The 14899-nt window shown below is 40.2% G+C and overlaps 1 protein-coding gene across 1 annotated transcript in view; it reads right to left on the minus strand.

The window, feature by feature from the left end:
* Positions 1 to 14899, minus strand: part of LOC103390069 (tenascin-like) — a 43490-nt gene that overhangs the window by 2869 nt on the left and 25722 nt on the right. The window contains exons 7-25 of the mRNA XM_025062373.1: positions 14320 to 14583; positions 14117 to 14232; positions 13137 to 13290; positions 11422 to 11691; positions 10785 to 10970; positions 10598 to 10687; positions 10039 to 10302; positions 9264 to 9659; positions 7667 to 8110; positions 7035 to 7313; positions 5397 to 5669; positions 4078 to 4350; positions 3711 to 3983; positions 2803 to 3129; positions 1765 to 2037; positions 1463 to 1585; positions 785 to 928; positions 537 to 656; positions 290 to 433 (exon numbers count right to left, since the gene is read on the minus strand). Coding sequence (XP_024918141.1) covers positions 290 to 433; positions 537 to 656; positions 785 to 928; positions 1463 to 1585; positions 1765 to 2037; positions 2803 to 3129; positions 3711 to 3983; positions 4078 to 4350; positions 5397 to 5669; positions 7035 to 7313; positions 7667 to 8110; positions 9264 to 9659; positions 10039 to 10302; positions 10598 to 10687; positions 10785 to 10970; positions 11422 to 11691; positions 13137 to 13290; positions 14117 to 14232; positions 14320 to 14583 — 4413 coding nt within the window. The remainder of the gene's footprint in view (positions 1 to 289; positions 434 to 536; positions 657 to 784; positions 929 to 1462; positions 1586 to 1764; positions 2038 to 2802; positions 3130 to 3710; positions 3984 to 4077; positions 4351 to 5396; positions 5670 to 7034; positions 7314 to 7666; positions 8111 to 9263; positions 9660 to 10038; positions 10303 to 10597; positions 10688 to 10784; positions 10971 to 11421; positions 11692 to 13136; positions 13291 to 14116; positions 14233 to 14319; positions 14584 to 14899) is intronic.

Raw genomic sequence — 14899 nt, forward strand, 5'->3', positions numbered from 1 at the left:
AGTTTATATTTTCTGGTGTTGACCAGATAATAAGATATCATTCATCCAAGTCATTGTTCTTGAAATGTTTAGCTTTAGTAGCAGAAGACATAGTATCATTACTAACAAAAACATTGAAATATTACACCAGTTATAATATATATAATAAATAAATACAGGGCAGTTTTTTGAAAAAAAAATCCCTACAACACACAAGTGCAGTGGTTCTCAAACTGGGGGGCGGCCTTCCCTCAGGGACCAGACCTAAACCTGTGATCTTCTTGCCTTAGCTGACGTGATCCAAACTCACCTGTGCTGAACTCAGTGACAGCAGAGTCACTCCTCTGAGATTCTTTTATGGCATGAACTGCAACTGTGTAATGGGTTCCAGGAACCAGTGAACCCATCTCAAACTCCACGGTGTTTCCAGAAACCTGCTCCATCACCGACGACACTGTGGGGAGAGAAAGGAAAACAATAAGGTTTCGATGCAATCAGAAATCGATTAAAGCTGGCCTCACTGTTTATTTTAAGTTGAGAGGACAGGAAGAGCTCGCCTGAATCAGCGGTGTAGCTAATGATGTAGCCATCAACAGTGGCCACAGACGGCTGCCAGACCAGCAGGGCGGACGTGTCGGTGACATTAAGGGCAGTCAGACCCTGAGGTCTGTCCAGAGCTAAAACACAAACAGAAACATAAAGGAAATTGCTCTAATTCTATTTTCTAAGGAGAGGATCAGATGTTAAGGTCTTATATAAAACAAATTGACATGTTTTGCTAAGAAAGGGTGAGTGAGAATTTCACCTGTGGTGACTGTGTCAGTGCTGGCGTCACTTTCCTCCAGACCTTTGACAGCAGTGACTGTCACCTGATAGGTTTTGCCGGGGATCATGTTGTGCATCAGAGCTTCAAACACACTGCCGTCCACTGTCACTGTCATCGGACTTCCTGTGTGAAACAAAACACAGGCTGTGACGCACTCAGCACCGTCACGGTGCAACTGTGTGAGGCTGGGAACATCTATTGAAAAGTAAAGGAAGTAGACAACCATGCTGCTGCTAATGTAAAATATTATTATTAACATTTCTCTATGTAGACAAAGCCTCTCTGATGGGAGTGACATTCAAGCTGACATTTAAGAAAGTCAGAATAACTACGGTATATGTTTGTAAACAAGATGACTGCAGGGGAGAACAGTTTATAAAGCTGAGATCTCTGAAGTCTCATTCATAAACAGTAGCTGTGGTTTGGAACTGAAGTGAAAACAGTTACAACTAAAAGGAACAATTTATTGGGTAGTTAAAAAAACATCCATATAATATAATATAATATAATATAATATAATATATTTTCATTTAAATGTTCTTTTTAGCATTGGCATTTTAAAAGTGAATTGTCTTTCTGTTTAGCAAAGACAAAACAGGCCATGCATAGTAATTTGACAAAATGTTTAGAACCACCATGCCTTTGTTTGTCTCTTACCTCCTTCAAAGGGCATGTAGGCAACACGGTAGCTGTCCACCAGAGAGAAAGGCATCGACCAATGGACTATAGCCGTGGAGTCGGTCACCTGAGAAAAGTGAAGGCCTCGTGGAGTGCTTAGGCCTAATGTTAAAAAAAAGAAAGACAAATACAGATTAATGAAACCTAGAGAAAAAGCATCTTTTTGAACTCATGACAGATGCTTTTCCACAGCAGACTTCCAAGAAGCTAAGAAGAGCAGATGCTATGATGTTTGTGAGTGGTTACAACAACTCTCAGTAGATTTGTTGTTTTTCCTATACCTGTCTGAGCCACCCCAGTGATAGGCTGGGACCGTTGGTCCAGAGTGACACCATAAAGCTCGATTTCATACTCAGTGCCACTCATGAGTCCGGCTAGGACCTTGGTTCGCTCGTCACCACTGACGCTGTACTCTCGAGGGTGAGCTAATCTTTTGCTGTCTCTTATTTTGATCACAAATCTGTCAAACATGTCTTCATCAGCCGCCCAGGACAGACGGAAGCTGTCAGCACTGATGTCAGAGACGAAGAGATGATCCACCTCAGGCTCTGCCTCTGGTTAGATAAAGGAATAATCAGGCACAAAGGATTCTGTGAAAATGATCTGGAATGAAGACTTTTGACCAGAGAAAAACGAAACAGAAAGGTTTCCTTCTGAGCAGAACTCTGCCACACTCTGACCTCTGTTAGTAAAGACGAGTCAACTCAAAGAAGACTAGGCCACAGAGAAAGAAAAGAAAAGGCAGCTGGTGTTTTTGATAATGTGTTATGACTGGGACAGAGGTTTCATGCGTCTTCAGCCTCGATGCACTGAAAGAAAATGAAACATGTAAAGTTCGACAGACGGTTGTATTCCCTGTTCTGTTCAGTTATAATGATAAGATAAAAGTCGACTTCAAATCAACAATTTGTTTGTTTTGATTTAGAGCCATCAAGGGGTAAAGTTAAAATTATGAAAAGATGTGAAAACAAGAAACAAGACAAACGCACAGATTTTAAAAGAAGAAATTAGCAAGAGCTGAACATTTCATCCTGCGGAGACAGAAAAGACTCAAAACAACTGGAAAGGAAAGATCATTCTGGAAAAAAAAAGAGTTAATTTTAGGGTTAATTTTCAGCAAAGGGTTGAGGTCTTACTACAAAATAACACAAGCCAACATCATGAACACATTTTGTATTTATGTTCATTTTTGTCTTGTTTTTTCAATCTGATTATTAAAAAAAAAATAGAAATATAAAATTAAAGAAGTCTGTGAGAACGTTGTTATGGCTGAAGTTTAAGGTAAGGGGAGGGGCCTTGAGGTGGACTATGGTTGGTACCTGTCACAGCCACTGTGGTCAGAGGTCGAGAGAGAAGCCCTGACTCTGACACTCCGGTCAGTCTGACCTCATATCCTATGCCGGTAATAAGGCCCCAGATCTCCAAGTGACTTTGGTTTCCCGGTACAGTGAACTCCTGAGGCTCCAGCAGCCAGCCGGAGTCTGTCACCACTATGAGAAAATGGCTGAATCCCCCGCTAGAGGGCGGTATATCTTCCTGAGGCTGGTGTTGGTGCTGCTTCTGCTGCTGCTTCACCTCCCACGACACACGGAAGCCGTAGGGCGTTATGTTGGATATGGTCAAGTTTTCCACTTTAGGCAAAGATGCTGACGGGGGAGGGAGCAGGGGGGAGGTTTTGTTATTTTCATGAAAGAAAGAGATGTGGGAAAAGATTCCATTAGGAGCATAATGTGGGTTCATGAAAGAAAGAGATGTGGGAAAAGGGACAAGATTCCATTAGGAGCATAATGTGGACAGTGATTGCAAAAGCAAATCATCAAATCTGATGTTCTCAGATATGACAGGTTTATCAAGAACATTGACAGAATTTATGGAGACCACTTCATCGAGGGGGGGGTTTCTGCCTCCAGAAATTGTGCTCTTTGAATAAAAATCATTAAATTTAAACTCACGTAGTGTAGTGTCCTAATTTATAATCAATCAGTTCTCAATGAAACCTGAAGGCAACTGGAATAATAATAAAATATCGAAATGTTATATTAATTTAGACTATAATAATATAGCTTTTTTTTCCTTTTTTTAAAAAAAGGGTCCTTTCCTTATAAAGAAAAGAAAATCCAGAATTGAGGAAGTCCATATTTGTAAAACTACCTTATAATGTACTTAAATATTCTGAAATATTGCAGTTCACTTGTTGATGGCCAGTATGACGTGTTTCACGTAGTACCTGTGACAGCATTGGTTAACACCGAGGGAGTGTGGCGCCCGTGAGAAATACCATACAGTTCAATGTCATAGTCAGTTGCATCCATCAGGTTTGAGATTGTAATGTTACGGTCGTCACCCGAGGGTCTGAACTCCAGCGCGTCAGACTGGTGCTCAGAGTCACTGACCCTGATAACAAAACCGTCAAAATGGCCTGACACAGTGCTCCAGGACAAGCTCAGATTATGTGGACTCACAGACGAAGCCGAAATCAGTCCCAACTTTGGGACGTCCTCTGAATAAAAGACAGAAGATGTGCGCTCAGTTACGAGTTCAAACACCAGCATGTGTGTGTGTGTGTGTGTGCAGAAAGGTGGACGGTGTGATACCTGTTGTAGCTAGAGCAAACAGAGGCTTTGTGCTACGGCCACCACTGCTAGCGTACAGCTTTATGTTGTAGCTAGTGCTCGCTTTGAGCCCTGCCATGACAGTGGAGCGCACATCTCCAGGCAGAGCGCGCCCCATGGCCTGAGAGGGTAAAGCGGACTCTCTGACTTCTACTATAAAGTTATCGAAACGCTTCTCCCGTGTCCGCCATGCCAGAGAGAACCGGTCTGAGGTAATGTTAGAAACAACCAGCCTGGACAAGTCAGGCTCTTCAGCTACAAGGGAGAGAAAAATGAAGTGTGTGATCATTTACCTAGATAGAAGATTAAACTAATTAGTCTGTCTTTAACAAAAAAAATCTAAAGGTAGAGTATGCAAGAATTTACTAGGAAACAAATAAGTTAAAGTTGATTGTGCTACTTGGCAAGTTGTCCATCTAACTTGATTAATCATGAAAAATCTACAGCTTTACTGTGATTAATCAGATTAAATTATTAATTAGATTTAAATTTTTAATCTGACTAATCACAATAAAGCTGTAGATTATTCATGATTAATCATAATTGTGTTCATCCTTTCATACGTGTGTGTATGATCTGTCTCAATTTGTGATAAATGCAAAAGTATAATTCAAAATATTACTTTCACAGAGTTGATGGATTTTAGTCATTCTACATCTGGACGCCTGTAAATATATCACATGTGAAGTCATGGTCCTCAACAATATTGATCAGTCTACAATCCCTTCCAATCCATTTGACAGTTGTGTCTGTCAGTTTGTCAGCCACAGAATTATTTACTGCCTTGCGCTCTGCGGCTGCTTCAACACGAGGCTAGCGTCTAACCTCGGTGCACAAACGTTTGCTGGCCGTTACAAGGGTATTTCAGGATCACGTTTTTTCCAAAGTGCATGTTAATGACAAAAACTGTGTATTAGAACAACAATAAGTTGATGCACCTCCTTATGTCCATGCATTAAAATGTGATAAGATTTTTTTTAAATGATTGATTTCAGTTATTAATTAATTAAAACATTTTGACAGCCCTAGTTTATTAAAACCAAGCCATATTCAGGTAAGAAACAAACACACATTTGAGCTGCGTTAGATTTACATAAAATGATACTAATAATCATTATCATTTACAATGATTTAGACTGTGCACCTAAACTGGATTTCTAGCGCCCTCTGCAGGGAGAGGGATGGATCCAAATTCTCCATATTTACCAACATTAGTCCAAATTCCTGAATACTCTACCTTTAAGCATGCGTGACAAATCTCTAGTTAACCTGGTGTAAATATATCTGTAGAATCGAAGTACCTGTTGATGCAACAATAGTGACAGCTCGTGTTCGGGATCCCTTGTATGTCCCATAGAGGTAGGCTATGTAATCAGTGCTAGGCCGGAGCCCAGTGACATCATGGGACTTAACATTGCGGGAAATGTTAAACTCCACTGGCTCCATCAACCAATCAGAATCAATTAACTCCAGGATAAACCCATCAAACTCTGCCTCAGAGCTGTTCCAGTGGATTGAAAAGCTCTCGGATGTTACGTTTGAAAGATATACTTTGCCAACCAGTGGCTCTTTCACTAAAAAAAGAAATCATAATTAGATGTTGATCAAAGGTAAAACTGATGTGTAAAGGTGCAGGAAACTCACCTACACTGACCGACCCTATTTGAGTAGCTTCATAAAAGATTACACACATGCATTGGTCTGAACAGAAAGTCCACATGAAAAGTCCATCGCAGTGACTGCTGTTGATGTTCACTGAATATTTGGTTCCATTTATGTGTTTGGCAAAAGGATCCTTGCATAATGACCAGGCTAACAACTCAGTGTAACCAACAGTATTCAGTGACCATGAACAACGTACCACGAACAGTGTTGACATTTTTCATAATTTTTACGATTACAAAAATGTGTTTCTTTAAAATTAACTGTAAAAAGACAGATGTCAAAAATTAAAGGCTACGTTAAAGAACCCAAAAGCCGCCATTAAAAAACACCTGAAAAGTAACAACCGGTTTAGTGAACCTTAAATGTTAATGAAGACGTTAATACAACCACAGATGTTTTTTCATGCAAATGTAAGACAAGACACGATTGAGTGTATATGCACTACAGAGGACTACTGCAAACCCTTTGACCAAATACATGCAATCATGCAGATGTAGGGTTGAACATCATTCTAGAGCTGAGCTCTTCACTGCAGACTCAGATATTAGTGTTTTTACCTTGTTAACAACTAGAAGATTTAATCATTTGCCACCTAGTCCTTCAAAAGGAAAGAAGGATATTTACTTAGCGGTTCTGCGAAAATCAACTTTTTGTCAGAAGCACTTAATTGTCGCACAAAGTAACACACAGGCCTCACGTACAAGAGTGCACGTCCCCGGGCAAATGATCCTTGGAGGTTAATCAGTTGTACAGTGTATGAGAATGATGGAGTGAAATGGGATGATCGCGCTGTCACTGTGTGACCGGAAGGGGAGGGCGGGGGGAGGAAGGAAGTTAATGGTTTGCTTTTGCAATCATCGCAGCACATCAGCTTCAAACCTGACCACAAAGCAGGGGGAGGGCAGGGGAGCAGTAGGGGAGGGCTGGGTAGTGGCTTCATGCAGTTTTGTAATTGGGATGAAGGCAGCAGTCCAGGGTAAGAACGAACACTTTTGCTCAGCTCAGTGATGGGGCAGTGGTGCCCATCACCCGGCCCTCTCTCAGTGAGACAAACAGTGGCTGGAGGGTTCATGACACACCGGTTATGATGAAGTGATGATGATGATGATACAATGTGGCGAAGTGTTGACTAGCAATTAAAAAAAAGGATTGAGGTTTTAATTCATGCATTGACACGACCGATGTCTCACCGAACTAAAACAAAAAACTGACCTGCAGTTCAAACTAAAGGAGAGAGAGTTAAAAGACAAAAAAATGAGGTAAGTTCCAGGTACCTGTGGTGGCTTCACTGTACACAGGACTGAGGACGGTGCCTTTATACATCCCATACAGCCCAACAATGTAGCTAGTGTTGGGATTCAGCCCAGAGATTCCCAGGCTGAATGCATCTCCCGACAGTGTCAGATTCTGGCTCTGGGCAAAATTCTCCAGGTTGGTTACCTCAATGACAAAGCTGTCAAAGTCCCAATCTGTGGGACTCCAGGAGGCAGTGAAGCCGTCCCATGAAATGTCAGAGATCGTGAGGTTCAACACCCCCGGCCTCAGCTCCTCTGCTAAACAAACAAATCAGAGTAGGGTTAACAGACAGTCATAACAAGTCACTATAGGAATATACTGCATATTACTTTACTGTCACAGCATTCTACTTTTCATAGAGAAACAAAATATAATTCAAAATGATATCTTTACATTTTATAGCAAAATTGATCTGAGTGGCAGCCATAACATTTGGAACTAGTCTGAAATCCCAAAAATATATATTTTTAAAAACATCCAAAAGGAGTTTTGACTTAATTACATATAGTAAAAAAACACAGACAGTAAAATATATGCAGAAAAAATTTTAACAATTAACCATCTTCAAATTTCAACATATTCAATTGTTAAAAAGATATGTTGTATATACCTGTGGCAGCATAAACTTTAAGAGGCAAAGAGCGCTTTCCCTCCACCAGCCCATGCACTGTTACATTATAGTATGTAGAGGGCGACAAACCCACTATTTCAGCATTCTTTACATTGCCAGCTAATGTGGTCACACGTTCCTCTGATGGAGAACCCAGCTCCACCACAAAACTTTCAAACACCTCGTCGGGTGCCGACCAGGCCAAGTTAATGCTAGTGGAGGTAACGTTTGCAACCGTGAGGTTGGCCAGTAAATCCAGCTCTGGTTTTTCAGACTCAGTCTGTGAGCTCATTACAACACTTTCAGAAGTGGGAGGGGCCTCAGTGTTCACAGAACGGAGTGGATCTGCTGTTAAAACTGTGTCATTATCCAGAGCAGACTGTGTGGTTGTTGTTGCAGCTTTCATTTTCAGCGTTAACACATGTGGAGAAGTGGGCGCCGGCGCTACAAGGAATAAAAGGTAGGTTAGGTTATGAATCTGGGAATGACTTGGCAAATGGACAGAAAAAAAAACAACCTAAAAAGAAAAAGAAATGTGTTAAAAGATACAAACAAAACACAAATAAAACATATATATCATATAAACCAAAACTTCACACTTCGGCAGCTGAGCCATTAACAACATCCATGCCATTAATTTCTGAAGATTCTGAGTCAGTTGTCTTCAGATGTATGAAAGCCATGCATAGCCATGTAAGTCCTGCTCAACACAAACCTCAGAAATCACATTTGTTACATGCAAGTGGTTTATGATCGGTAGGAAACCTCTTCAGTTACTTTCCTGTGCAAGTAGGACTGAACTTGAAAACTACACATCAAAGTGGAATTAGTGGTAACAAGGCTTTCAGACAGTTACATTTAGGAGTTTCATACAGCAGGTCACCAGAGTATCAGTCATCAGAGTAGCATGACACATTGTATCTGGCAGTGATAATATCCAAGGAAATATACAGCCCATTTCTTCATGTACTGGACCTAGGGAATGCAAATTTAGCCTTGAGAGATGACAAAAGGAATCTTACTTGATGCCGAGCTGCTGAGGTAATAAATTTGAATTCTCCGATACCTTTTTGCATTCTCTGAATTTTAGCCACTATCTGTTTATAATGTTCACTGAACCCAACATAAATCCCTGCACTACTGCCTTCGTCTTTCTGCCTCCACTTTAAGGGGCCGCTAAAGTATGACTTCTGCTCTTCTCTCACCCCATGTCTCGCTGTTTACTTCAACCTAATTCAAAAAGAAGCCCACACAGATTATTGCTTCCTGTCGCCTCCTGTTCTATCAAGAAACAACTCACAATATGTTGACGCAGATTTATGCTACTGTCCTGTATACCAGTGGCTGTTGTAGTGTTAGTGGTATGAAAATGTTTTTTTTGAAAAATATATTAAAAGTGCAGTGTGTTATCATCCTTCTCGATCATTATTTTTCTACTCTGAAATCCTTATTGTTAGGGCATCATTATTATTATTGTTGTTATTGTTATTATTATTACTATTTTTAAACAAGCAACATGCTCTTTCCTGTCTATGTTAAAACAGACATTGTGTTAGACAACAAAATTATAATTATCCAAAAAGACAAATTGTGGTACCTGTTACTGCTACAGTTTCTAGTAGCACAGATCTCTGGCTACTTGTTACTCCATAAAGTTTTATTTCATACTCTGTTGATGCAGTCAGGCCTTGGATTCTAGAGCCAGTGGCTGATCCAGGGACCTTGATCTTTTTCACGTTCCATACTCGCTGAGTGTCTTTATATTCTATTGTGAAACTATGGTAAAGGCTGGGAGCTTTAAGTTTCCACGTTAGGTCAAACCCATCAGACGTGACGCCTGAAACGGTCAATGATCCGAGCTCATCATCCTCAGGCTCCATCCCGGAGAACTCAGAGAGATCTAAATTCACAAAGCTAATAACATTGTCCTCTGAACCTGCAGTAGGGGCTAGCTCATGGGTGTCTGATCCAGCTAAGTAAAATGTAAATGAGGCTAAAAAAAACAAAAAATAAAAAGGCACAAATTAAGAGGAATACATTTCAGGTGCTTTGTCTGCTCTGTAGGATGAAAATGAAATTCACAACAATCAGGTTATTGTCACCTGAACACATTAGGCTGGAAAAAGTTACAACATTGTAGCCATTTGCTCAGAAGCTAACATTGTAGAGTTGGCTGGTTGTCTACTCTTGGTGGATTGTTAAAAATGCATGATATAAAATGAAAAGTTAAAAAAATATATAAATCAAAGCATTAACATTAAGAAAAGAAACTATAGCTTAAAACAAAAACATTGAGATTTATATGACAAAAACATGCTTTTCAATCAAACGATTGTTTCAAAATATTGTACATTTTGTACAAAAACTCTCACCTGTGGATGTAGTCAAGGTGGCAGGTGGACTCTTCTTCTGACCCCTCTCTGCGGTCAACGTGAGGTTGTAGCTTACGGCAGGAGTCAAATTCAGTAAGACATGGGTCGTGGCTGTGGGTGGGATTTCCACCTCCTCCTCTTCTCCGTCTTTGGAGACAAACACCAGCCTGTAACCAGTAATTTTGGCCTGGGGTTTCTGCCACTGCAGACTCACGGAAGTCTCTGTGGTTTCCAGTTCCTCGAAATCTCTGGGAGGATCAATGTCTAACGGGGAATGAAAAAAGAAAAGGTTAGAGTTGACATTTCAACAGATATTGTAGACGAAATTCCACTGAACCTTATATGAAAAAAAATGTAATTGAAATGAAGAAAAATATTAAATGAATTAAATTTGCTCCCCAGTAATAGCTCCACGTCCACGAGAGGGGTCCAACCCCCACCTTGGGAACCACTGGGTTACTTAACTAGTCCATACGACACATATAATGTGATTAATGAAAATATTTCAGTTTGTCAGTGTTTTCACAGACTTGAACAGCTACCTTAATGCATCTCTCACCAGTTTCTGTGTTCCCAGTTGCTGGGAGGCTTTCTCTCTCATTCTTCATGGCAGTCACACCAACACCGTACTCGGTCCCTGGAATCAGACCTGCCAGAAAAATATTTTATCAACACTTTGGCAATACACGACCATTATAACCCCTAAGGCTGTGTGCAGTCTGCTTAACAACATGATTGACCCATACCAGTGATCGTTGCTGTCGTTGTGTTTCCTGGTTCTCGTGGGAACACCATTTCACCATGACCGGCTCCTGAGAGTGGGCTGTATTTAACTCTATAGTTGCTAACGTTAGCCTTACTGTTGGTCCACTCCAAAGTGATGCTGGTGTCTGTCTTGGACTTGGCCTGCAGGTCCTTCGGGGCATCTAAGTCTAAAATAGGTAACAGTAAGACACACACAAAGATAATGAAATATAATACCACTAGTGTATTATTACACTAGGACCATATGTGGTCAAGATGAAATATATGCTAGCAACAGGTCACATCTGAGCCACATGATGATAGCAGGCCATCTGCTCACATACATGTCAATTATATATTATATATTAGCCCTTTACAACTCAATATAACACATGTCATTTCCTATTGGGCAAAACAATAATCCCATGATAACAGGGCTGGAAAATAACTTTTGGGTTATACACATTTTAAAGAAAATGATTACTTTAAAATCCTTATATAAAATATTCATGGAATTCTATTTAACTGCTTATAAATTCATTCTTACAGATCATTTGAAAAACAAAAATGTATTTTTCATCTGTAAAATGTGCAGTTTTAAATTAAAACACCATGAAGCTTGAATTATTGAAAGCCCACCAGTGGTGAAGGTGGTGTTGACAGGTTCACTGGTCATGTTTCCACTGCTGGAGGTGAGTGACACCATGTACTCAGTGTCTGGTCTCAGACCATCGATGCTGTACTGCTTGTCAGGAGGGGCAATCACTGCTCTGATTTTGTCCGAGGGGTCAGAGGTGGGTCCGTAGGACATAGTGACACCGTCCACAGGTGCAACTGGCTGAGACCAGAGCACTAATGCTGATAAGTCTGTCACATCCTTCACCTCTACCTGGCTGGGGCTGTCGATCTCTGGAGGGAGAGAGTGGGAAAAATATTCAGTTATTTAAAAAAAGTTAAGATCTGTAGTATAGTAAAGTATGTAATAAAATATGATGTTATAAAAATTAATGATAATCCCATTATTCAGCGTGGACAAAGTAGGGGGCGCTAAGTTGTTGCATGGCAGGTCAAATAATTTATTTTTTTAATTTTTTGGAACACAATTCAGTCATAGGAATTAATAACTATGAACAACACCTTCAAGCCTGGAAGGTTCTGCATCAGAACCTTTAATGCCTGTGTTATAAAGATGGTCACAAAACCATTGGTTATTTAATACAGTCAGGAGCTTCTCAGAGAAGAAAATGTTATTATGTATTTTCAACCAGGTCAACCTGTCCATGAACTGTTACTGTAACCCTGAAAGTTTAAGGACTGTCAACGAACATCTGTAGAAAACCTACACATACATGCAAACTTCTATATTCCTGTGGATCAAAAAATGACCTTCTTGCTGTAAAGTAAGACCATAACCAGCCCCACACATGTAACCCTGCATGTTCTATATATTGCAATATTTTTGCATTATCATACAGTATTATAGTCGTGAAATGGTTCTATGAGAATTGACAGGTTCTCCCAAAATTTTGTAGTGACTTGTTATCTTCACATATACAAATCCATATTCATATTCATTGTGACAGGACCTTCATGGCAGAGAGGTCCTGCATGCCGTCGTTAACTGGCTCATTCAAGCCTTTTCTGAGTGTGCAGATGGAGGCTACCATCATTTTCAATTTGCCTTGATAACCACGAGCCATTAGTACCAAAGCACTGTTTATACATTCACAACTCACCAAACCCTAACCCGGTCACAAACTGACAAATTTCCTGTGTTTACATGTGGAAAAGACATCTCTCTACACTCTCTACTGTGCTAAAAGGACCTGAGGGAGAAAGAGGTTTTTGCCTCAATGCAATCATTCCGTACTGGACCACAGGTCTAGTTTCAGCTTATACAAATAAATGACATAAGAAATGAAATGGTGCGAAAGCAGGGAGAGTCCATGGACACAGACTGGTAAAGTGAATGACTTCTCCATGCACTAAGATAATTGTTTGGCCTGAACTGACTGCAGGGAGAGTGTAAAACTGTCCAGTGAATGTGCAGAGTGGCAGAACAGTTAATTTCAGCAAATGGAGGGCAATACCTAAAAAAACATGTTGTAAAAGAGCTTTTATGGCCACGTTAGACTGAAATTCAATTTGTCCGACGGACACGTAGGTATTTTATTACTTTGTGCTCAGGAATATTTGTGCTCTGGCAAACAGATTAGAACATACAGACCAGGACCTGACTTCATTGTTTCATATTCTAGAATATTCTAGAATATTCTAGAATACCAACACAGAAATGATCACAATAGTTTATGTAATAACGCTGTAGAAAGAAGCAGGTTCTTTCATGGACTCACTGGTGGTGACGGTTTTGGTCGTTTGTGGTCCTTTCGTGTTGTTCTTAATGATGTTGATGGAGACCTCGTACTCCTGACCTGGTCCGAGACCTGATTGTAAAAACTGGTTTTGATTGGACGGAAGGACGTTGACAATTTTTCCATTTTCTTCCTTCTGTAAAGAAACAGATTTCATAAAAGAATAATAAAATATTTTGTAACATGTGCAACACGTAACTGGTTTTACATTCAATTCTTTAAGACACACTTTCCCTGATTTGTCTCATGCAGCTTTTACATGGAATATTTACACTGGTGTTTAGTATCATATCATCAAATGGTCGGACATTTGGATATTTTCTCATTTATTTGCCTGATTTAAACGAGGTGTAAATGTCCCTTTGTCTCTAATTGGGTCCCTGCATTGACCTGGGAACTATTTTATGTACATGGTACACCTAAAGTCAGCTGAGACTGACTCCAGCTCCCCCTGCAGCTCTAACCAGGGTTGATGGGAAAAAAGAGTAAATACAGAAATGTTTGTTTCTTTCATAAATGACAATGACTGGATGACAAATTATTGAAAAAGAAAAAGGATAACTTAAGACGTTTTATAGTGTACTTAGACATCTTACTGCCTGGCACAGCATCAAACAAAAACCCAATATATTATTGTGGAAAAGTGAATTTTACGTCATCAAAGTTACACGGTCTGGAGAGTAAAACCCATTTCCGACTGGTTCTAAACTCTGTCGAGGCTGCATATTTCAGGAAGACCTCTCTGATGTATCAGCAAGTTTTCAGTCCCATTAAAAAATGTTACTGGATTGGATTTTAAGTAACACATGCAGCTCTATGATGTCCATTTTCCACATGTGAAAGCCATTTTAACAGCAAGCAGTGAAATTAATCCATGTCTTGCTGACACCTCCAATCAGCTGGCAAGGTTTAGAACCTCAGTAAAAAAGGCTTGAGGTTTTAACAGTGACGTTCACACTGACCGTGTTGCGGAAGTAGATCTCCCAGCCATCGAAGGAGATGTCCAGCTGGTCCCACGTCACTTCTACTGAAGTCTCTCTCACAGATTTGAACCTAATACCTTCTGCCTGGGGCAGAGCTAGAGATACCAAATGAAAAACTATTAAAATAAAAAGACATTTTCTATAAGAAGTGTCAGTTAAATCAGATGGAATCTGTGACTTACCTGTAGCGACCCTGGCACTGACAGGGACACTCCTCTTGTTGCTCAGCACGGCATAAACACTAATTAGATACTCAATGCCGGGTTCCAGTTCTTCAACAGTGGCTTTTGTTTTGTCTCCAGACACGGTGAACTCCTGGAGGAGACCCCCAGGTGAGGTGGGCACGTACGTCACCAGGTATTCCGTCACCAACATCTCATTGTTCCAAGACACGTCCACAGTTTTATGGGTGACCTCATCAACAGTAAGGTTCTTTGGAGGCGACACTGGAAAAATAAAATATAAAAATGTGAAGGGTTTCTCATAAGTTCAGTCACTGTTTGTCCACCTCAGACAGAGAACTAATGTAATCTCCAGAGTCACATCTGGTTGTGGTGTGAGGACCTGCCAAATAAGTGCAAAGAAAGTGCAGACAGGCAAGAGGCACATTGGAAAAAATAAGGTTTTTTTTTAAAGGTACAGCAAACAGTAATTGTGCAAAAGCTAAGGCAACTGTAAGTGTACAAGAAAAACTAAATTTACATTTAAAGTGATAGATGGAATAGACACAATTGACAAAGAAAGGTATTTAGCCTCGTTCTC

This window comes from Cynoglossus semilaevis, chromosome 14, assembly GCF_000523025.1.
Source record: "Cynoglossus semilaevis isolate Cse_v1.0 chromosome 14, Cse_v1.0, whole genome shotgun sequence".
Lineage (NCBI taxonomy): Eukaryota > Metazoa > Chordata > Actinopteri > Pleuronectiformes > Cynoglossidae > Cynoglossus > Cynoglossus semilaevis.